The sequence below is a fragment of the Akebia trifoliata genome, chromosome 2 (assembly GCF_017979445.1).
Source record: "Akebia trifoliata isolate Shusen 1 chromosome 2, ASM1797944v1, whole genome shotgun sequence".
In the NCBI taxonomy this organism is placed as follows: domain Eukaryota; kingdom Viridiplantae; phylum Streptophyta; class Magnoliopsida; order Ranunculales; family Lardizabalaceae; genus Akebia; species Akebia trifoliata.
Window position 1 is genome coordinate 31,713,350 of NC_141376.1, and position 24,608 is coordinate 31,737,957.

The 24,608-nt window shown below is 36.9% G+C and overlaps 1 protein-coding gene and 1 pseudogene across 1 annotated transcript; one reads left to right on the forward strand and one right to left on the reverse strand.

Annotated features, from left to right (window-relative positions):
- Positions 1–8,861: 8,861 nt before the first annotated feature.
- LOC147410154 (putative disease resistance protein RGA4) lies at positions 8,862–16,931 on the forward strand. The gene is made up of 4 exons (XM_086432400.1): positions 8,862–9,730; positions 12,156–15,314; positions 15,700–15,755; positions 16,581–16,931. The coding sequence occupies exons 2-3, from the start codon at positions 12,178–12,180 to the stop codon at positions 15,731–15,733; spliced, it is 3,171 nt and encodes a 1,056-aa protein (XP_086288526.1). The 5' UTR covers positions 8,862–9,730; positions 12,156–12,177; the 3' UTR covers positions 15,734–15,755; positions 16,581–16,931.
- A 3,632-nt stretch (positions 16,932–20,563) lies between these two features.
- On the reverse strand, positions 20,564–23,906 carry LOC147410155 (putative disease resistance protein At1g50180; annotated as a pseudogene).
- Positions 23,907–24,608: the final 702 nt, after the last annotated feature.

Here is a 24,608-nt window from a genome sequence, read left to right on the forward strand (position 1 = left end):
TTTTGGTGAGGATGATCTCCTCACCGTAGAGATCCTACTCACCAAAAATCAGCCCATTCCAAAACCTCTAACCCATGTTTTGAAAAATGTTTTGCCAAAATGTTTGTCAAAATGTTTGTTGCTGAACGGGACCCATATATATATAATATATATATATATATATATATATATATATATATATATATATATATATATATATATATATATATATATATTATATATATATATATATTTTTTTTTTTTTGAAAATTAAGGGGGGGTTAGGCAGACCCCCAACCAGAAAAAAGAAGGACCTTACATTCTTTCATATACGTACCCACAGGCATCCTTACATATGATGGTCTTAAGATTAGTAGGGAGGCTTAGAGGGTCCAACCTAATGCTACCAGGGGTAGTAAGGTAACTTGCTAAGAAGTCCGCAGCTTGATTTGTCTCTCTAAAGCAGAAGGAGAAGTCAATCTTGTGGAACAATAAAACTTTAGCTTTGATGGCTTTGACCAGCTTCTCTTCTTTCCAAGGGGTCTTGTTTAGTTCATTTATATAGTCGATAGCTATTTTTGAGTCCGCTCTAACATTCAGGGCCCTAATGTGAAAGGAATGTGCCATGTCCAAACCTTTAAGAATCGCTTGAAGCTCATGGTACAAAACTGATTCCCCATGGGTGGTTTCCGCCAAAGCTCCTATTGTTCTTCCTTGGTCATCTCTGATTATAGCTCCTTCTCCCCCCACATTGCCTCTGAGGGAGCCATCAGTGTTGAGCACACATTCACCCTGAGTAGGCTTGATCCATTTGCATCTCGCAGTGTTCTTTACCTCGAAATTGGAGTTGATGTTCCATGAGTTCATAAACTCTTTATTTGCAGCGTTGTCTTCAGTGGTTGTATCCATGCTTCTAATTCTAAGGATGACATCTCTAACGATAAAATTTTTCAACATATTTGAAGGAAGGAAGCTATTTTTGAAGATTCTTCTGCATCGTTCTAGCCATATGTGGTGTATAAATGCATTAAAAGCAAGCTTTTTAACGAGCAAGCATGTGGAGTTCCCATTGATGTGGTTACTCAGCCATTCCACCTCGGAATCCCAGTCTCTGTTTAAATGGTTGATGTTGCTTTTCTTTAACAATCTCTGCCACAACCCGAAGGCATAGTCACACCCAAGAAATAGGTGGCTTTCATTTTCAGGGGCATTCCTGTAGAAGCAACATTTCGAGTGTTGGGTAATTCCCATGGCCATTAGTTTGTCTTGAGTTTTAAGACCCTTGTTCAATCCGAGCCATGAGGTAGCACTATGTCTCTTGATGTTGTTAGGGAACCAAACTAACTTGTGCCAGTTGACTAGTGGGTTGGGTTGTTGTAAGGCTTTGTAAGCAGATTTCAACGTGAATATACCTTTCGAGTTCGGTTTCCATATCACTTTGTCTTCTTCAGTGCCATCCAGCTCCAAGGTTCTAATATTGTCTCATATGGGCCCCAAGGTGGCAATCATATGCATAGGGAGAATCCATGAGTCTTGACGAATCAAAGAACTCACTTTTGCTTCCCCATGGAGTCTTAACTCTATGCTGGTCTCTTGTTGCCTATTGTGCATTAGGATCCCTACAGTGCTCCAAGGATCATGCCATATGTAGGTTTTGTTGCCATCCCCTATTCTATGCCAGATCAACTTTTGAACAGCTTCCCTACTTTGAAGCACTTTCCTCCACATCCACGAAGCTTCAGAGGGAAGGGGGATGGTCCAGAAATGCCTTCCTTTGATCAAGTTTCTTTGGATCCAGCTAACCCATAGGCTTTCCTTGTTTGATGCAATGTCTCAGATCTGCCTAGCTATGGCAGCTTTGTTTTGAAGAGTTAGGTCATGGATGCTTAGACCTCCTTCCCTTTTATCCCTTACTACCCTTTTCCAGCTGATACAATGCATTTTGTTTCCCATGTCAGGCCCTGCCCATAGGAATCTGGAACAAAGTCTTTCTAGCTCTTTTAAGACTTTCTTCGGCAACATGAGCACACTAGTCCAGAATACTTGCATGTTGCTAAGGACAGACTTAATTAGTTCAATTCGGCCAGCCATCGACAGGAATCTTGCCTTCCAAGTATTGATTTTATTGGAGAGTTTGGTAATTAGAGGTTGGCAGTCAGATATCTTTAACCTTGTTGAAGTAAGAGGAATTCCAAGGTATCTTACAGGTAGGTGCCCTTTAGTTATCTGGAGTTCCATGGTTATCTTCCTTTTTTCTCTGTTCTTGATACCTGAGTAGTACACATTGCTTTTGTTCACATTCATCTTGAGCCCGGAGATTCTGCTGAACCAAGTCAAAGCCTCATTCACCGCTTCAGCCGAGGAAAGGTTGCCTTTGAAGAAAATCATTAGGTCGTCTGCAAAAATAAGGTGATTGATCTTGGGTTCCTCGCACCTTGCCATTAACTCGAGCTTTCCCTTGTTGGTGAGGTCCATCAATCTAATGGAGAGGAGTTCCATCACAATAACAAATAGGTAAGGGGATAGAGGGTCTCCTTGGCGAATCCCTCTTCTTCCAGGGAAGTAACCTTTGAGGCTGCCATTGATCGAGATAGAGTACATGGGTGAGGACAGGCAGCCCCAAATCCACGCAATGAAGTTCTCAGGAAATTTCATTTTCTCCAAGCAATAAATGATTACCTCCCAAGATACTGAGTCATAGGCTTTCCTCAGATCAATTTTAGCAACACACTTGGGGGGTCCTCTGTCTCTATGGAAGTTCCTGACAAGCTCGTGGGAGAGCATGATATTATCTCTAATCGATCTCCCTTTGATGAATGCTGATTGGTAGGGGCTGATCAGGACGTCGAGGGTGTCTTTGAGTCTATTTGCAAGAATCTTGGATATGCATTTATAGAGAACATTGCAGCAAGCTATAGGTCTGAACTCATCAACAGATGTAGGCCTGTCTGTTTTGGGCACAAGGGTAATGGTTGTGGCATTAACTTCTTTGACCAACTTCCCCCTTTGGAAGTAGAATTGAATGGCATTGATTATATCTTTGTTGATTATGCTCCAAGCCTTTTGGTAGAAGTGTGTTGTAAACCCATTCGGGCCAGGGGCCTTATCTCCATCCATAGAGAAAATGGCTTCTTTAATTTCATTCTCCTCAACCGGGTGTGTAAGTCTGTTAGCTGATGAGGCATTTAACTCCTTGAGTTGGATATCTTGGTCTTGAATCTTGGTGGGCCTGTAGGTTCCAAAGAGTTTGTTATAGTAACTGAGAAATTCTTGTTCCAGCTCTTCTTCCTTGTCAAGCCAAGCACCATTGCTATCCTGTATTGAGGATATCTTATTTCGAGCTCTTCTAGCTAACAGGGATTTGTGGAAAAAGAGGGTGTTTGAATCTCCAAGTTTAAGCCAATTAATCCTAGATTTCTGTCGGATGCATGCTTCCTCTCTCTTAGCCACCTCTTGATATCGAATGGCAATGTTCCTCTCCTCATCTGCAAGCTCTTTGTTTAGGGGCTGGTCTTGGATGGCTTGCTGGATTATTTCTAGTTGCTTATAGGTGTTCTCTAAGATCTTTTTATCCTCGTTAAAGTGTTGGGAGCTCCAGGCTTTGAGGACTACTTTCAACCTCTTGAGTTTCAGCACAACTTTATACATCGGGTTGCCTCTCACGGGCTCTTCCCAACTGGCCTTGACAACATCTTGGAACTTCTCATCTTCAGTCCAAAAGTTAAAGAATTTGAACGGCTTTAGTTTATTGTTGTTGTCATTGCTCAGTTTAACAGACATTGGGCTGTGGTCAGATATTCCTAAATGGTGAAATTCAGCTTTCGAGTTGTTGAAGCATTCGATCCAGTTTGTGTTAGTTAATACCCTGTCAAGTTTCGATAGGATTCTTCTATCATCCTGTTTGTTACACCAGGTTAAGCGGCAACCTTTGGCTTTTAGGTCCATTAAGCTAGTGTTTTGGAGGCATTCCACAAACTCCTTAACATCAGCATTTGAAACTCTTTTGCCTCCGATTTTCTCCCCAGCGGATGTTATGGTGTTGAAATCCCCCATCACCAGCCATGGGATGTCAATGTAGGTAGCCATACATTCCATCTCTTTCCATAACCTCTTCCTTTCTTGCCTGTCATTTGAGCCATAGATAACACTCAACATAAAAAGGGCTTCTTTTTCCACTTTCCCTTGAAAGGAAATCATCTGATCTGACTTGAAGACCAAGTTAAGGTTTACTTTGTTGCTGTCCCACCCTACCCAAATTCTGCCCTTAAGGGCACAACTATAATTCTCCTCCATCTTCCAATCAGGCCAGACTGCTTTAGCAATGCAGCTCTTGTTGATTTCTCTTACTCTAGTTTCCATAATCCCCATAATGTTTATGTTATTCTTCTTAATGAATCTTCTAATCTCCTGTTGCTTGAGGGGGTCATTCAACCGTCTGATGTTCCAGGCTGCATAGTTCATTGATCAACTGTTGGGTCCCTTTCCCCCTCTTCTTTCTCGCCCTCATGTTCATTCTCTTCTCTATTCTGTTCTTGCATAAGTCTCATAACTTCTTTGATATTCTAGAGAGTGGGAAGCCTATTTCTGGGCTTCATTGCTAACTCATCAATCCTTAGATTGTTGAAGTCTTTGTTCCCCCATTTCTGAATCTCCACACTTCTATTGTCTTCCTCCTCTTGTAAGATTTGGAATCTGTTGTTAGGTGGGGTGTGGTTCCTTGCTGGGGACATGTGCTTAGGGGGATTATGGCCTCTATCTTCTGTGTTTATCTTCTCCGCTTGGTTGTTATTTTCGTTCTCTTTATGCTTAGTTTGCCTAGTGCTGGTTTCACCTCTCTCATAGTCAGCTCTTCCTTCATTATTTGGATTTTCCCATTCCATGCCTTTTTGGTTATAACTCTTTTCATTTGTAGCTGTCTTGTGCTTCTCTCGGTGCTGCTTCATTTTCTCATTGACATTTTTCCCTTGTTGATAGTTTCTTATGTGGGTCTTCTCTTGCTGAGTACTTCTACTATCATTTTTGTGGGTAACTATAGCCCATTCTACTTCTTTGCTCTGATTTCCTTCCCCTCCTCTGTTATTGTCCTTACTGTGAACGGGGTTACTGTCCTTTGTTGCTGTCTTATTGCTTGCTGGTAGGCAATTGCCCTCTGGGTGACCGAATGTGCCGCATTTGGAGCATTTAGGAGGCATCCAATCATACTCTAAAGACACTTCTGCCAAAGCTTCATCCTCAACCTCAACAAAGATCCTATCAGGGAGATCTCTGGAGGCTTCTATCTCAACACAGACTTTCGCATAAGACATACGAAGGAGACCCTCGGTGGCGCTGTCCATGAAGAGTGGTTTCCTAGTAGAGCTGGTAATGTAGCCTAACGCGTCTGGATTCCAGAACTGGTTAGGGAGATCATGTAACTTTATCCAAACTGGAATGGCAGCTGATTCGAGTTTTTCTAATTCAATCTTGGCTCTCCATTCCTTGAGCACCATCAGCCTACCAGCAATATACCATGGCCCCTCTTGCAAGGCTCTTCTCCTACCCAAATAGCAGTATAACACATTAATGATATTAATTATCACACACCAATTATAAAAATACATCAGAATCTGTATGATACTCTATGTATGCTATCACTATTATTTGGAGGAATGTAAGAAGGAACGTCAATAGCACCACTAATTTTTTTTGGGCAATTTAGTAAAACCCCCTTACAAATGGGTGATATTAATGTTCTTCGTTGCGAAATGCAAGATATGGTATACCTACCTTTCGTTGACCTGGGTCAAAAATCCCCTTATGTGTTGAAATTATGAAAATGTCTTTCGATTAAAGCAATTGAAATGTGTTCGATCTATTCGTTCTAAAGACAATAACCTTCCAAACCATTTCTCATTATTTTAAACTAAATTTCACATTTTTCAATCTAATATCAATGTGTTCATCCAATCTCATCGCTTTCATCTCATCTCAAAGGCATTCTTTGACCCAATGCTAAGAATCTTCACATGAAAAATACTAGAAAAAAATAAATAAATAAATTGAGAACAAATATGAATACAATTAAGAACACAAATAGGATTTTTTTTTCACAGAAACTTTTGTCTTGAGGACAAAATGGTTAAAAGAGCTCACATGAGAATTGAACCTCCACCAATTCCATGAAACATAAGATCTTTAACTTGTTTAATCAAAATCTATCCAAAAATCAAAATCGCATTCAAAGATATTAATGGTAGGATTTCAAAGTAATGAGTTTAAAGAATAGAATCTTAATACTCTTGAGAACATTCAAACAACAACTAACACAAATCCTAACTAGTAAGATATTATAAAACATACCCTAACTTCACCTTATTCAAGAAGATGAAGTTGGATTTTTTTTATAATCCAATAGTGTGAAATATTTCAATTCAACGATTGAGATTTGATCTGATTTTTTATTTTTTAACTAAAATAATGACATTTTGATAATTTAAATGCCACAAGGGTAGTTTGAGTATTTAAACCATAAATTGTCAACAAAACAAATATTAATAACGATTTGACTAAGTCAACGAAAGTCTAGAGGGTAGACCACATCTTGCATTTCGCAGGAATAATCATAATTTCGCCTATTTTACTAAAATACATTTTTTTCTTTTTTGATGAGAATTACTATTGACACCACCACTTTTACTTATTACACTCCAATTTCTTAAATTAAGTATCACAGTCCAATTAAAGATTAAAACACACTCTTCAAAATTACAAGATTTGATTCAAATTATAATCTTAACATTACAAAACATTATAACACTCTACAAATAATTTCAATAGTTGTTTACCATTATGATTAGGCTTGTATAAAATCCTAAACCCAAAAAATAAAAATCTAACAACAGCAACAAATGAAAAATAAAAAAATTAAGCGAGCTTTTATTGGCACCCAACTTTTGCTTATTTTCAACAATTCACTTTTTTCTTCATTTTTAATGAGATGTAATAAGTAAAAGTTCAGGTGCCAATAGCAGCTTTCATTTCGATTGAGTCGAATCTTTGACTACTGAGGCTCAAGAATTTGTCGTGGATCCTACTAGCTTCGGTACTTTACTACCATGCATTGTGGAGCTTTCCTTACTATTGCTTTTTTATTTCTTTCTACACGGTTACTCAATAATTGCAGCTTTTGACTCTAAGCCCTCTAACAAGTAACAACCAACCAGGCTTCATTTTGATTTCTCTCTCCCATTTTTCCTTCAACGATTCCAATACACTTCACCTTCATTTTTTGCTCAACGAAATTATGGTGACAATACACATTCCAATATTTTTTACAAAATCACATGTTTTACTGTTGGAGTAATTATTTATTTATTTTTTTAAAGTCTAAGATACAGGGGGAAAATATCATTATTTCGGATACGATTATGTCTATCTTGGGTCTCATTTACTGTTGGTCCAAAGTTCATAAGGGGTTTAGGGGACTGTACTTTGAGGACTTTTTGTACAGATGGGATGGGATTGTTGCTCTATGCGTGTGTAGCTCTCTTTTGTAAGGTCTCTCCAAGTTGATCAACTCGACCGACTTGGCTTTGTTTTATTAATACAATACTATTTATCAAAAAAAAATATATATATATATCATTTTTCGCCAAGGTTATCAAGGACAATTATGATATTGACTAATAGTCTTTTAATCCTTAAAAAAACTAACTTATTTACTAAAAGCGCATTTTTAAATAGAGTCTTGCTGGAGTAACATTGAAATTTGGGTCGTGATAATGTGACTCGCTAGATGGCATACTCAATCGACTCTTTGACGTGATAAGTTGGGGAATCGTAGATAATTACGCCTTGGGATACATAGTTTTGTCAGGATACACTTTTTTTGGGGAAGGGCAGTCATGTATCCCAGGGCATAAAGATATATGGCTCTCGAACTTGTCACGTCAAAGAGTCGATTGATTATGCCACCCGACAAGTCATATTATCATTGAGTCTTGAAATTTACATCGTTTCACATATTGTTGATGTGAAGATGCCCACATTTTTTTTCTTGGAAAAATTACGTAAAGGACCCTCGCGGAAGGTTTTTTTTTTCTTTCTAAATAGTTCCTAAGTTTTCAGCAATAGTTTGGCATGACATTTGGTAAGTTTTTTGTTTAAAATGATCGCTAAACCTCATCTTCCACATTTCTCATGATTGAATGCTCTAACTGTTCGAACTCATTGTTTTCATAAAAAAATTGAATTTTTGACATCTCAATCGAGTTTTGGAGACTCCATTCCGTCGGAAAGGATTTAAAAAAGAAGAAGTCATTTTCAAGTATTTTTTCAAATATTTAGAAGTTGTATATAAAAATCTAGGATTTTTCACTTATTTTTCTTAATTTTTGAGTGAAAATCGATCAAGAATTGTTCTTTTGAGTTGAAATCATTTAAACAAATCATTATCTTAAGTTTTTAGTCAATCTTTTCATGTATTTTAGTCGGAAAAATTTGAAAATTGAAAATGAATGGGTTTTACCAATGCTGAGTTCACCACTTTTAAAAAAAAATTAAACTCAACAATAAATAAAAAGTTGTGAACTTGATTGACAATAAATAACGGTGAGCTCGATAGTAGAAATTATCAACTTGGCACAGAATAAAAAAACGTCGAGTTCGATAGTAAAAATTATGAACTCGACAGTACCAAGGATCATTAAGAAAGAAAAAAAAATACTAAATGTCCTATCAAGCTATCACACAATACTTATAGATTATTTAGAAAAATACCCGTGAGGGTCCTTTAAGTAATTTTCCCTTTTTTCTTTCTAGCGGATAGCGAATAATTGCAACTTTATTTTAACTCTAAGACCTCTATCAACCCAACCGGGCTTCATTTTGATTGTCTCTCTCTCTCTCTCTCTCTCTCCCAGCTTTCCCTTAACGACTCCAACACTCCCCACCTTCTGGACTCATTTCATTTTGATTGTCCAACTTTACTTAGAGGCATCCAATTTCTTCCCAAAAATTTCTCTCAAACTCCATAGCAGCTCTCCAACGCATTTTCTCAACCCATATCGTCTTCTCACTTCTCTCATCTTCTCTTGGTTTCACGCCTGATTTCGATCTCTCTGAGTCTCTCTTCTTCACCCTCGCAGCTGTCGTTCCCTCTCCACATAGTCCCATAGTTGCAGGCCTTTTTCACAGCCACGCCTCTCTTAACTTTATTTCTCTTCTTCTTCATCGCCTACAGCTCCTACTGTTATACAAACAAACAAACAAAACAAGATTTTCTTTTCTCTCAACCCTTGCTCCACTAATCTTCAACGCACAGCCCCACCCGAAGCCTCTCTCTCTCTCTCTCTCTCTCTCTCCTTATTCGGTTGGTTGACATAAGGTTGCTTTACTTGTCTCCCAAAGTCTCTCATTCCCATACATCTTTCACAGTCCCGCTCTCAGATCTCTCTCTTCGTTCCTCTTCTCTCCAATATCTCCATCTTCTTCATCACTCCAACGTCATTTCCCCCTATACCCATCGCCTATCTCACCCTCAAGACTTCTCTCAATAGTCCCAAACTTCCATCTCTATCTTTTTAATCTCAGTTTCATTCTCTCTTCCATCCTTCTCATATTCAACCTACAAGAAGAAGAGAAAAAAATCAGCAAAAGAAGGGGTCGTGCAACACAGAGCTTAGTTGAATATTTCCTCAACACTCTCTCTCTCTCTCTCGAATTCATCAAGTCTGAAGAGCTTGCTATAGGCCATTGGTTTTGCAATAGAAAGGTACATAATTCATTCCTTCTTCTTGTTCGAAAGTTATGGGTTTTGCTGTGTCATTTTTGTTTTGATTATGTCATTTCTTTTGAGTTGGGGTCACTCTTCTTAAGAGCCTAGTCTCTGTATATTTGGATTTTGCTATAATGAGTTTAAAACGATATTATATGGTAACATGAAAAGTTAGTTTATTTATGATCAATACCTATCAATGAATTGGTACATTGGGCCTTTTTTTTTTTCTAAAGGGTGGAACGGCACCCTGTTTCATGGTTTTGTTAAATTAAAGGGTAAATTACACTTTGACCCATGTGGTTTGGCATAATTCCATGTTGACCCCCTAATATTTTGATAATTGCACTTGCCTCCTCTTTCACACATGATGTTAAAATTCAAATGCTATTTTACTATTTTACCACTCTTAATTTATTTATTATTATTTTTAATTTTAAAATTATAAAAATACCCCTATTTAAGCATTTACAAGTAAACCCAATTTTCACAGGGATATGTTTTTGTTAATAAAAAAGATAGTTACTTGTCAAAAATAAAAATAAAAAAGAGAGTCGTGATACTTTGACTGAAAAATTTTCACTCGGTCAACATGGCAAGTGCACAGACTCATAGATATTTTTTTTTCGAGATACACAATGAAAAAGAACTACGGTTCTGTGCACTTGCCAAGTCAACCGAATACAAATCAAATGAAAATTTTGAGTCAAATTATCATTAGTCTAAAAAAATAAAAATAAATAACACTTTTAAAAAGGGTAAAACAATATAAAAAGAAAAAAAAATCAACTTTTAACTGTTTGGGTGATGGAAACTAGATAGAAAGGGGTAAGTGAACCTATTAGATAACTATAGGGGAGGTAAGTGCAATTGTTGAAATGTTAGGGGGTCGACATAGAATTATTTCCAATTATAAGGATGAAAGTGTAATTTACCCTAAAATAAATAAATAAATAAATAGAAGAATAGAAAACACAGAACATTGCCCTTTCCTGTTGGTTTGAATAAAGGAAATGATGTTGGAGTGCAACCATCCATTATTGATGTGCAACTAGTCGGACCTTTATTATAATAATTCACGGTGGATCCCACCAGCATCAATTCTAGAGTGTTCTTTTCATCTTTTTGCCTTTTTCTTTACGACTATTAGCATCAATCTTTGAGCAAGTGGGGTCTTCAGCTTTGGGAAAGTTAGTCTCTCTAAGTAAATAATAGTTTAGATCGTTGTGAGATGTTGAGGAAGAGTTGGAAAAATTGCCTTGATCTCTCTCACTCCTTCACCCTCGCAGCTGTTGTTCCCTCCAAATTTGTCTTGAACTTCCTCCCCATCTGATGTAGTGTTACAGTGTAACAAGTTCAAGTGGGACCACGGATCCGGACGAGCGAAGGATTTTGAATAATTCGAGGAGACCTACTCGAAATGCCATTTTTCAGTTATTTGGGCCCTTGAGGCCCATTGGCCAATTTTGACAAAAGTCGATGTTTTGAATGGAGCGGGGTAGATGGGAGCATGCCCGACTTTTTCATGTGGGTCCATTAGACCCTTAAGGGGTCTTAGGGGCCTTGATTTTGACAAAAGTGCCCCATTTCAATGATTCAGGCTTTTGAGGCCCGTTGGCCAAGTTTATTGAAAAACTGTTATTTTTGGACCCTTTCGAGTGAAGGCCCGTTCAAATTGGGTGTCTACACTTATGGTTGGATAAAAGAGTCAAGGCCTCTTAATCTTGCTTAATCCACAACGAATTGTGTAGACAAGGTCTTGAATTAAAGATTTGAAGAATGAGTTTAGGTGTCAATCTCCTTACTTGAGTCTCAACAAATTGGAGAAGGGTAATTGGCTCTTTATGGGGACCAAATGAGACTATGGGTCAAGATTGGAAGAGTAAAAGAAGTACTAGAAAGTCAAGGTGGCAAAATTAGAGGATGCTGAATGCATGGGAGAAGTGGGAAAATGGTGGGATTTTCTTGAGGAATAAGCAATTAAGAAAAGGGTCTATAAAGTAATTTTCTTTAGCAAATCTTGAGCAATCAAGTGCTCCCATTCCTACTACAGTGCTAAAGAAAATTGAATCAATTCTGAATAATTTCTTTTGGAAAGGCCCTTCTCTTGAGCGGTTTATTCACATTATTTCTTGGAAAAATATTTGTTCTCCTTTGGATTTTAGGGGATTAATCATTCGACTTATTAGGAAAAGTATTATGGTTTTAAATACTAAAAACTATTTTTAGCACTCAACCGTAATTAAAAGAATATAAGAGTTTATCTAGTGAGTAGGACACATATTTAGATGGCAAAATCATGGTTAATTATTCATTTAGGAACTCAACCAAATTCAACTCGATTGAATTTAATTTAAATATGTTTAATTTCATCTTACTTTTTGTACTAATTTCATCACTTGCAATTTACTTCCTGTTTCAGGGATCGATCAGCTTCTTTAAGAATGGCAGAATCACTTATATCTGTTTTTCTTAAGCCAGTCTTGGAAAAGTTAGCCTCTTTAATCGGACAAGAGTTTCAATCGTTGTGGAATGTTGAAAAAGAGTTGAAAAAGTTGTCCGATGTGTTGTCGATACTTAAATCCGTGCTCCAAGATGCCGAGAAAAAGCAATTCCACTCGAATGAGGTGAGTAACTGGCTGAGAAGGCTTAAAGATGCTGCTTACGATGCCGAAGACGTGTTGGATGAGTTTGCAACCGAAGCTTTACGACCTGAAGAGGTGAGTGACTGGCTGACAAGGCTTAAAGCTTTACACAGAATGTGCTGTTCTTGCTTCACATCAAATCCAGTTTTATATCGACATGAGATGGCAGATAAGATAGATGAGCTATTAAGGAGATTAGAAGGAATTGCAGAGGAACGAAAACATCTTAATCTTCATGAAACAGATGGAGAATCCAATCAACGTCAAATCAGGGATGGACGGGATACTGACTGCTTAATACATGAATCAGATGTTGTCGGTAGAGACTTTGACAAAGAGAAGTTGATTAATCTGTTGTTATCGGATTGTTCTGTTGCAAAGGAAAAGGACCTCTCTGTTATTTCCATTGTCGGTATGGGTGGAGTTGGAAAGACAACCCTTGCACAGCTTATTTACAATGACGAGAGGGTTAAGGAACATTTCAAAGTGACAGGATGGGTTTGTGTATCTGAAGATTTTGATTTGGAAAGGGTGTCAAAAGGAATTATAGAGAGTATTTCAGGGGAATCATATAATTCTGTGGCATTTAACTCATTAGCTGTAGAAATCAAGAAAATAGTAAGTGAAAAGAAATTTCTACTTGTATTAGATGATGTTTGGAACGACAAATATCCTGATCAGTGGAAAAACCTAATAATTCCCCTGAGATATGGAGCAAATGGGAGTAAAATTATTCTTACCACTCGAATTGAAAACGTTTCAAAGAACATGGGCACCATTGACCATTATCCATTGCGAATTTTATCGAATGAGGAATGTTGGTTATTGCTAAGAAAATATGCATTTCCAAACGGGGGTTGGGATGAGTATCAAGATCTGGTGGTAATTGGCAAGAAAATTGCAGAAAAGTGCAAGGGTTTACCTTTAGCCGCGACGACTCTTGGAGGCCTCTTAGAGGATAAAAGAGAAAAAAAAGAATGGAAAGAAATATTGGATAATGAGATATGGGAAACATCATATGAAGGAAAAGATCCTATCTTAGCTCCTCTAAGATTGAGCTATCATCATTTGCCCTCACATCTAAAGCAATGCTTCCTTTACTGTAGCATATTTCCCAAGGATCATGAATTTGACAAGGAGAAATTAGTCAAATTGTGGATGGCAGAAGGTTTTATCACTTTCGTGGGGCGGAGGGAAATAGAAGATGTGGGTTATAGATACTTTGATGAATTGTTATGGAGGTCATTCTTTCAGTGCAAAAAAGATAAATTTGGCAGATTGAAATATAAGATGCATGACATGATTCATGATCTAGCACAATCAGTCTCAAAAGATGAATGTTTTAGAATGGATGGTGACAGATTATCTGATTTTTCTGAAAAGATTCGATATTTGTCATACTCTACTGATAAACAAATTGATCCAGAAATTTTTATGAAGGTTCTCCAATGCAAAAGGTTACATACTCTACTGGGAGTTAGAATTAGAATTGAAGGCATCCCCTCCTCCAATAATCTGTTCCAACGATTAAAATTCCTCCGTGTGTTGGATTTGCATGTTGGATCTGAAATCAAAGAGTTGCCTGATTCAATTGGCAATTTTAAACTGTTGCGATACCTTGCAATTGCTTCATCAAGGCGTATCGGAATTATTAAAGATTTCATATTGCCTGAATCAATGAGCAGCCTTTATAATTTGCAGACATTAGATCTTCATGACTGTTGGAGATTGGTTGGATTACCCAAGGACACACAAAATCTGATTAAGCTACGATATCTTTTTCTACCTTTTAACTTGTCAGTAATGCAGAAGGGAATTGGGAGATTAAGATGTCTAAGGACACTGCCAAATTTTATTGTTGGTAAAGAGCCTGGACGTGATATAGGACAGCTGATAGGATTGATTAACCTTAGAGGTGGGTTGAGTATTTCACATCTCCAAAATGCAGTCAATTCAGAAGAGGATGTGTTGAAGGATAAAGAATTCATTGAGAAGCTGTATTTGTCATGGAACTATGGTAATAATGATGATGGCGATGCAAGTGCTGCAGAGGAAATACTTGAAAGGCTCCAACCTCACCCTGCCAATCTCAGAGTGCTAAACATCCGGTGCTACGTTGGTAAAAGATTTTCGAGCTGGATAGGGAATCCTTCATTCTCCAAACTGGTGGATGTTCACTTACAGGGTTGTGATTCATGTGGAACCCTCCCTCCTCTCTGGCAGCTACCTTCCCTCAAGAGACTTGGACTACTGAACATGGCTAAAGTGACACGTTTATTTTGTGCTGATGGCATTAAGCCTGCTTTTCCATCATTGGAAGAGCTTGAAATTATTTTCTGCCGAAATTTAGTGGAATGGAATGGTGGCACTGAAAAAGAAGGTGATTTCCCTTGCCTCCGTAAACTTCGTATTGATAATTGCAAGAGTTTGATTGGTCTTCCAAGGTTTTTAACATCACTTCATGAGTTAAATTTGTCCAGATGCAATGGGAGGATATTAAGCTCTGTTTCTTACTTCACCTCTCTCTCCTCCTTGGAAATTTATTGTATTGAAAATCTGAAGGCAATACCCAGGGGGTTTTTCAAGTACCTAAAAGCACTCAAAAAGCTTGATATTTTAGCTTGTAGACAGTTGAAATCATTGGTACAAAAAGATGATGATGATGAAGAAGACAGCTGCAAACACCTCCACTCTCTGGAAAGTTTATGCATAAATCATTGTCCCCTGCTTGAGGTTTTACCAGATGGATTGAAAAACCTCATATCCCTTAAACACTTAACAATCGAATACTGTAGAGCGCTCGCAACCTTGCCAGAGGAGGGACTGCCCCTCACTCTTCAATTTCTCTGCATCAAGGGATGTTCATTGTTAACCCAACGGTGCAAAGAAGGGTGTGGCGAAGATTGGCCCAAGATATCACACATTCCCACACGCAGGTATCTTTCTTTACCTATCGATTTTTATTTTATATATATATTTACTAGTGCATACTCTTGTCTTTTTAATAAGATATCCAATGATTACAAGATCAAAACAACCCATTGGTCCAGTCCCATTTTTGAAATACAGATCAAAACCAACTGTGAGCCTTCTTTTTTACTAATTCAAGTTTTAGAAACAGGTTTTGGGCAAAGTGTAAGATTCTTTCTTTTTATTTTTCCCAAGTTAGGAAGTAAAAAATTTACATAGGTTTAATTGGTGTGCTGTGTTGATACTAGTAGCAACTCTTATTATCAATTTTTCATGTCATTAAACTTCTGCATATATATATATATTCATATTTCATTAGCTACAATTGAAGCTAATAATTTTCTTTTTCAGGATAATTGATAATCATCAATTCCCCAAGTGGTGATGATGGAAGTGGTTCTGAATAGGTACCCTGCTCTACCTAAATTATTTTATTATTGTTTTCATAAATATGTAACATCAAATACGCATTACTGAGGTTTAATACTTGAAAGGATCTTTTAATTAAGGAGAAGAGAATTTGAAAATTTTATGATGATGAAACAGGTTCTTTTGCAGTGTGTTGATGTTAGCAACTCTTTTTTCTCCTAAGTTGTCTACTCTTATTTTCATAAATATAAAACATCAAACTATGCATTATTGAGGTTTGATTCTTAAAAAGGATCTTTTCATTAAGGAAATTATGTTTGCTTTCCTAAAATTTTATTTGGAAAAAAAAAAAAAAAATTAAAACGCTTTATAAAAATCAACAATTATTTAAAAAATACTAGTTCTATTTTGATTGGACTAAGATCATTAGGTTGAACCACATTGATTTAATCCACTTCTTAAAACACTAATTAACTTACGTAGCAACTCTAACCTACTTGCCTCTCCCAACCCATGATTTGAACCTGACTCGATCTGCCACCCACAACCCGAACCCAACTCAATCCACAACCCAAATCTTACTTGACCTGACCCACCATTAATTTACCCAGTTGGGTTGGGTCGGGTCAGGTCGAAATCTCATAATCCCAACTAGACCCATTTAATATCTAATAGGCAAATTTGACCTGACCCAATCCAGCAACCCAAGATTCTTAACCTGAATAGATAAATGACCAGGTTAGGTAGCTCGATCCTTCAAGTCAATCTGACCCACTCAAATGTGCTAGATCATTCATAAGTAGGTCATGTGATTTTCAATTATTATGTTTTTACTAATTGAATACCTTTGATGAATTCTACAGGTTATCATCTACAGAAGCCCTTCAAGAAATACGAACATGTGGAGCTCCTGATTTCAAATCATCAAATATGAAAACTGTTAACGTTCTCTCGCTAGTTTTTGACTTTTTTGGATTTATAAAGACCAAGCAGTAGGATTAAATTTAAAAACATTTCTACTACTAGTACTGCTTGTTTTAGTTTATAATTTCTTTAGTATGCATGATGAGTAGTGCTTGTTTTAGTTTATGATTTGTTAAGTTTGCATGGTGAATTTTACCAAAACATGAATTACATTTGTTGAATTTTTGAGTTTCTTTCAAGATTATGTTTTGTTATTCATATAAATTTAGCAATTCAAAGTTATGGGTAGTACCACTGTCTTTGTTGATACACATTTCTTGTGATTCAATCTAGTAAATTATTTTCTAGGTCTAGGGGTTTACTATGTGCAATATTCCTAAGATATCGCACATTCCTAGCATATACAAGTAGGGGTAGCAATGGGTTGGGTCGTGTCTTGTTCATGTTGTGTTGAGGTAATGGTAATAATCGTGTCAAAAAAACTTAAACCCGAACTTGACACATTTATTAAAGGGTAGCGATCAATGGCCAACAGTTTGGCAAACATTTTGGCAAACACATTTTTCAAAACATGGGTTAGAGGTCTTGGAATGGGCTGATTTTTGGTGAGGATGATCTCTATGGTGAGGAGATCATCATCACCAAAAATCAGCCCATTCCAAAACTTCTAACCTCATCAAAAATGGTTTACAAAAAATGGACGGTTCACGATTTTTCAACTTGTAAAACTAGAAGTTTTGGAATGAGCTGATTTTTGGTGAGGATGATCTCCTCACCGTAGAGATCATCCTCACCAAAAATCAGCCCATTCCAAGACCTCTAACCCATGTTTTGAAAAAGTGTTTGCCAAAATGTTTGCCAAACTGTTGGCCACGGATAGGGACCCTTTATTAAATAGGTAACTTGACCTTATGACCCATGTAACTCGCTCAGTAAAATTCTAATTTTAAGTGGAAAAAATAAGTTCTATGTCCACTACAAAAAATAAAATACTATTACTTAAAAATTAATTCACAAAACTATAAATCAATATCTATAAACATAAATTAAAACTAAGTTTCACCACCAAAAATGTGTCATAACCAATTAAAAGTATTGAAAATAGATGGCTACTGAACTCCTAAATTTAAAATTAGAAATTTATAAGGGAGACCTGATTGAGCTCCCAAACTTGAGAGTGATGTTATTGGATTTGCCCATTTTTTTGTTGTTAATAATATACACCTTACTTGCTTAGGAAATATATAATGCATCTAACAACAATAAATTAAATAAATAGTAGGGAAGAAACTTACTTAGCTCATATAAAATCTGGAAGTGGAAAAGGTGATAATAAAACTTGGAAATTTTCTTTGATTTCTTCAAACTAAGGCACAAGTGACAAAAGTGACAGTACTTGGACCCTGAAAATTGCTCTCTTAAAGCACGACAGGAACCCCCTATTTATGGATGTATAGGGGCTGAGACGAGTACACTAAGGATCAGAACCGGACAACCCCCTTTAGTCAAAGCCCAGTTGAAATGCCCGAACCAGTGTTTTTCTATATATTTGTTTGTTTAAACTTATACTTGCCCATGACATATAATTTTTTTAATCTTCGTACGGTACTTGGGTTATATTTTTTCTTTAGTTTTAATTAGCAACTGTTATTTCTTTGTTAGATAAAAAACTTTTTTACTCTGCCAAGGTAAAACTTAATATTTTACATTGTCGATCCCAAGCCCGGATAAAGGAGGAGGGAGAAGGTTTAGATTATGTGTTTGATTTATTGATCTCTTAATGTTTTGCATTTGTTTTCATCATGATTATTATCACTGTCATCATTATCATGGTTTAAAAAAATGTATCGGTTGATATGTATCAGTATCGGCCAAGATTGATATGAAACTTTGACCCTGAAACATTGAATGTATCATACTTGAAAATTTTCTTTGATTCCTTCAAACTAAAGCACGAGTTACAAAAGTGGCAGTACTTAGGCCTCAAAAATTGCTCTCTTAACCTATTTATGGATGTATAGGGGCCTAGACGAGTACAATGAGAATCAGAATTTTCTATATGCTTGTTTGTTTATACTTACACTTTCTTAGGACATAACTTTTTTTAATCTTTGTACGGTACATAGAGTGTATTTTTCTTTAGTTTTAATTAGTGACTGTTATTTCTTTGTAAGGTAAAAACCTTTTTAACTCTGCCAATTATGTAAAACTTAATGTTTTACATTACCAGTCCAAAACCCACATAAAGGAGGAGGGAGAAGGATTAATTCTGAATGTCGTATCACTTTCCATTGTGCTTTAAGTCCACTTTCAATTGTGGACAGAAGGCACATGGTTTACAGGGGAAAGGTATTTTGTACATCTTGGCAGAATTTTTGGGAGGTACTTGTACTTGTGCAGATCAAGGGACCATGGAATAATCCAGAAATAGGAATGATCTAGAATTATTAAAGAAAGGTCTATTGCTTAGTTGAATGTATCAGCCGATTCTGTATCAGTTATTCATAAATCAATGGATATGGCCGTCGCTCTTGGTTACCATCTCTAATATGATATTTGTCACTGCCGCCAAATATTTTCTCGCAAACAAGTTTATAGCGATGGTTAGTATTGGTATGGCCATTGCTGATATGAACAGCGACTACATCTATAGGAACGAACGACGATGGCCAAAATGTCCACTTTTCAGTTGCTAGATCCCTTATTTCTTGTAGTGTACCCTGATTCAATAAAGCCCAAAATATGCATCATCAAACAATAATGCCCCAAAACGTCCCTCATTTGAAATCCATATGAAAACAAAAAATTTCAAAATATGGACTTGATGAAATTAAACAAAACAATTGCGAAAGATTAAAATCTTAAAATCTAAATTATCCAAAAAAACTAAAATCAACTACAAAGTGCTATGTCTAACACACGGTTGGCATGGCATAAGAGGAACTCATTTTCTAGACATCTATCAAGACTTCCTCCCAATTATACGGCCTAAAAGAGATCAAGATCTTCTCCTCCTTATTCTACCCTTCTTCGATCTTGATGCTTTTTCATAGAGTTTACACTGATAAAATACATCTTCGACATTCAATTTATCTATTTCTTTGGAATAGACCATCATCAGGGTGGGGTCCTACAAATTTTGACTCTGTTTGATATTGGAAACATGTTTCAATGTCTAGTCTCATAATTGTTGTCTGGAAGATGAGGTCAGAAGGAATTGTAAACTCCAATTGGCATCCTGATGTGAAATTATCTTGGTTGTGGATCTTGTAATTTTAAAATTAAAGAGTACATGAGATTGGAATATCTCATTGGAAAATATGCTTGAAAAAGCAGTAAAAAATAGGTGGCAAATCTTGTCGGAGCTCTGTTTGCCTAGAAATTTTGACATATTTGCAGATGTTAGAAGAAATTGATTGCATCATCATGACCCAAAAAAATTCTCTTGAATGGTCGGTCATTTAACTCAAAAATCAGTTTAAACACTTGTGCCGGGTCATGAGTGTATGTGGCTTGAGGCCTTATAAATGGTATTTTAACTCATGTAACTGCATAACTAGGGTCTTCTACATTTCAAAACTTCAAGCTATTCTTTCTTTCCTTCCTTCCGAGGAGCTGACAAGAGATGGCTTTTAGATTTAGGGATAGGGGAATTGTGACCAGGAATAATGTCAAGATGTAACGGCTCAATGGCAATTTCGAACCGATAAGCGGTGAAAGTCCTTAGGTTGTGAGTTTGATACCCAGTATGAGCAATAATTCCTCGGGGCTACCCACGAGGGTGCATCCTCACTTACTTGGTGCGTGTGATGTGTTGACGTTGCACATGCCCCGGGGATGGGACTCACATGTCTTGGCCCAGCCTCTGCCTCTGGCTCTTTCGATCCCACTAGTCGAACGTAAGTTCGGATACCCCTGTCATAAAAAATAATAATGTCAAGATATGGGAAAATCATTAAATCACAAAATATTTTGCCTCCAAAGGGGGAAAACTACTTTTGATGTTAAAAAGAAAAAGATTTTTCCATGAAAACATATATCCATACATCTGAAAATCCCATTCCTCAGGAATCCATTTTCTAATGGCAGTCCCAAACCCCTAAGAATCCTACAACTTAAAATATGATTTCTATAATAACTAATTGTAGATTAATGCTTACATGCCCAATTAATTCTCTAGTTCCATTTCTAGTCTAAAAGGAACCATATAAAGTCTTCTACTTGATCCATTCTGAGACTTTAACCTTTTGATTATATAATTTGCATTCTTTTGTTGCTAGTTATGAAGGAATCTAATCAAATCTAATTTAAAGATGCAAAAAAGGTTACTTACCAAGTAGTTAGATCCTTGGATAATAGAAAAGAAGCACTTATGAAGTTCCAACATCATAGATTGTGAGCTTGAATTGGTCATTCCCAATAAGTTTCTGAACCTTCTTTGAGTTGCTCGACACTGAAGCATTTAGCCACCACAACTCCAACTCCCATAAAGAAGTCATGTTTTGCAGAGCTAAAGGTAGACCATCTAATTTACTACATCTCCTGATAACTACAATTTGAAGATTCTCCATTGATCCTATAACGATGGTCCACTCTTTAATACCCAAATTTATGATCTTCAAGACTTTGAGTTGAGGAAAACCATCACTGGGGCAATGTAACACATCCTCCACATAGGTGTCATGGTTAATTTGAGGACTTGAAACTTGGTCAGCATCCCCAGCTTTTGCATCGGGTCTTTCAATAGTTCGGTCTCTGATAAAGTTAACTTGGTGATATTTGCTGGGAATTCAACCTAGTCGAGAGAACTCAAGCGTTGGCTCCCTCAGTCTCATTCCAACTTAATTGTTTGAAATTTATCCAAACCAGAAATACCATCAAATGTCTGATTTTCCATAAACGCCTTTAAATCCCCATGTATTCCTGGTTTAACAAGATTTGGAAGTTTCGACAAAATCTGTTTTGTACAATTATCAGGGCTAATACTTGACAGTGTTTGGATGTTACTTAAAGAATCATCATGACTTTGAGGACTAGGCAGAACAGCCTGCCCATGGAAATAAAGATGCCGCAGTTGCTTCATCTTCCAAATTATTATTTGTGGATGGGTAATCAATGGAGCTTTGAGTTCAAAGGTTTATATGTTCCAAAGGTTAAATATAGACGATGGAAGACTTCGAGCGGTATGGCTTCTGAACCTCAAGTACCTCAGAAGAATTAGATTTCTTATCTCACTGGGAAATGCTATCAACAACTACACCCCACAAATCCATCACCCTAAGCAATGTGAAGCCTTTATAAAACAATTTCCAATGCTTTGAAGAAAGCATATTTCCATTTGGGAGACCCAAGCATAGGAGAGAGTGAACATTTGAAGCGGAAGGATTCGAAGAGATGGTACTTAATAGTGTTACCATGGATAGCAAGATGGTGTGGGTTAGATGAGGATGAAGGATTTTCATTCCCATGAACACCAAGAATTTTTTTTTTTCGCCTCTGAAATGCAACGGTCTCTTAAAAGATCGTGGATGCAACACACTTTGACACTCCCATCAAACCTCAATTGTGCTGCTTGGATCAAATTCCTATAAATAAGCTCCTCCGAGTATTCTTCGGTGGTAACCTCCATTGATTCTTCTTGTTTTTGTTTCACAAATCCCTCTATGATCCACAATTGAATCAATTGCCTCACACAGATTTCAAAGTCTTCTAGAAATACACCAAAATAAAGGAAACACAATCTCAAAGTGATGAGGTAGATCATTGTAACTTAATGCTAGTATGTCCCTGAAATCTTTTGTGTCTGTGTCTTCGGTAAGAATTGAACTTATTTTAGAGAGTATTTTCGGCCACCAATGATCCCTCCTCTCTCTCCATACTAGAACACCCACTAATAATACAACGATTGCAAGTGGTAGCCCTCTGCATTTTTCTGCAATTTTCCTTCCGATATCCTCCAACTCAGGAGGACAACTTCCCCCTTGGAATACCTTCTTGGATAAGAGCTCCCAACTCTCTGCTTCTCTAAGGAAACGTAGATAGTTGGTAGTGCCATTTGGATTGGCATACAATAAAGCCACGTCCTTGTTGCGGGTGGTAAGAATTATCCTACTACCATGTAAGTTACAAAGATCTCATTCAACTCATTCTGGCATTTGGTTTCCCAAACATCATCCAAGACAACTAGATATTTTGTACTCCTTGAGTACTTGCAAAGTGTTCTTAAATCGTTGTTGACCATCTTTTTTATACTGTCCGTGATTACCATAAACAGCTTTATGATAGACAACAACAATTCTCTTACTTCATTATAACCCATGCACGGAAATTGAAATGATTTCGAACAATTGAATCATTGTAAAATTTTCGAGCCAGAGTAGTCTTACCCAATCCTCCCATACCTACAATGGAAACGACATGGAGATCAGGGTCTTCATTTGTCAGTTGAATTATTGTTGTCTTCGTCTCATGATCCAACCCCACCACTTCACCTTCCTCGGCGATGGGAAGTCTCGGTCGTCCCCATGAAAAGTCTTTCCTCGACAATTCTCTAGATTGCCCAATTTGAATGTCGAATTTTACCTTGTCTATGTGAATCTTCTCGATTCTTTTTGTTATGCTCTTGATCTTTTCGCCTACATCATATCGAGTCCTCCATTCAACAATTACATGCTTGAAGTTCCCGACACAATTTTCTCCTCGTTGTTGAGCAATATTGGCCACATAGGTATCTATAACATCCTCAGTATCATGAGCTATGTCTCTGAGTTGATTCACCAGCTTATTCATTGTTAAGTCTTGTTCATCATGTCTTCCTTCAAAACTTATGAGAATGGAATTCATCAGCTTCAGCTCATCACAAAGAGAACTCACCTCATCCTTCACTCCAAGAAACAAATCTGCTTCTTGTTTGAGAAGAAGAGTCAGGTTGTCCACCAATTAACTGACGATGACGTTAGCCATTTCTTTCTTCTCTCCTCTGATCTCCCTCTCTCAGAATTCAATGAACTACATAATCTTTTTGTCTTTGGAAGATCTGTGTATGTGATGTTTATCACACCAATACCTCTAACATGGAAAAATAATAAAAATTGTGTCCCTTTGTTAGAATTTAATTTATAGGTGGAAAAAAATGGAAGCAAACTGTTGGGTGATCTTCGAAGTTTTGAGGTCATTATGAAGAAGAAAGACTTGCTGCAAGTCTCCTCACAATTTTTTACACAAAACCCAACGCCTTTCTTGCCAATCAAAGAAACAACTAATGAATTATTCTCAAGTGTCACCTACTCACGTTAGTAATACATAGAGACAGAAAGGGTATTCAATTTGCCATAATAACAATATTGCCATTGAAATACCCAGCCCCTGAGCCCCATAAGTCACTTCCGGACAATGAATCAAATTTTATATGATATTCGATCCAATCCACTAAAAACTGAGTCGTGATGAATGCACGAGTTCTTGGTACACGACTGACGTGGCAAAGGCACAGAATCATAGATCATTTTCATCTGGATAAACGGGAAAAAGATGTGCAGTTCTGTGCCCTTGCCACATCAGCCACATATCACATTCATCATTATTCATTATTCATTATAAAAATAAAAATAAAAAAGGATTTGGATCGTGGATTTGGAGGTCTGGATCAAATTCGAATTGAAATATATAAATACAAAAAAATTAGGATGGGTTATGAATTAATTCCAACCCAACATCTGATCTGATTTCAAATATAAAACCTATGTCATCTTTCGAGAAACAACCCTCAAATCCATTATCTTCAATGAAGAACCCTGGGTTTCTTCCACAAAATCATCTTCTTCAACATTTTTCAATGGTTTCTTCCCCAAATCCATCTCCTTCAACATCAAATAATTCTTCTTCAGTCTTGACAATCCTAAGATTCTATTGTATTTTGAAAAATCTCATGACTTTATGTTGACAACTCCTGTCTTTGAAATATGAAA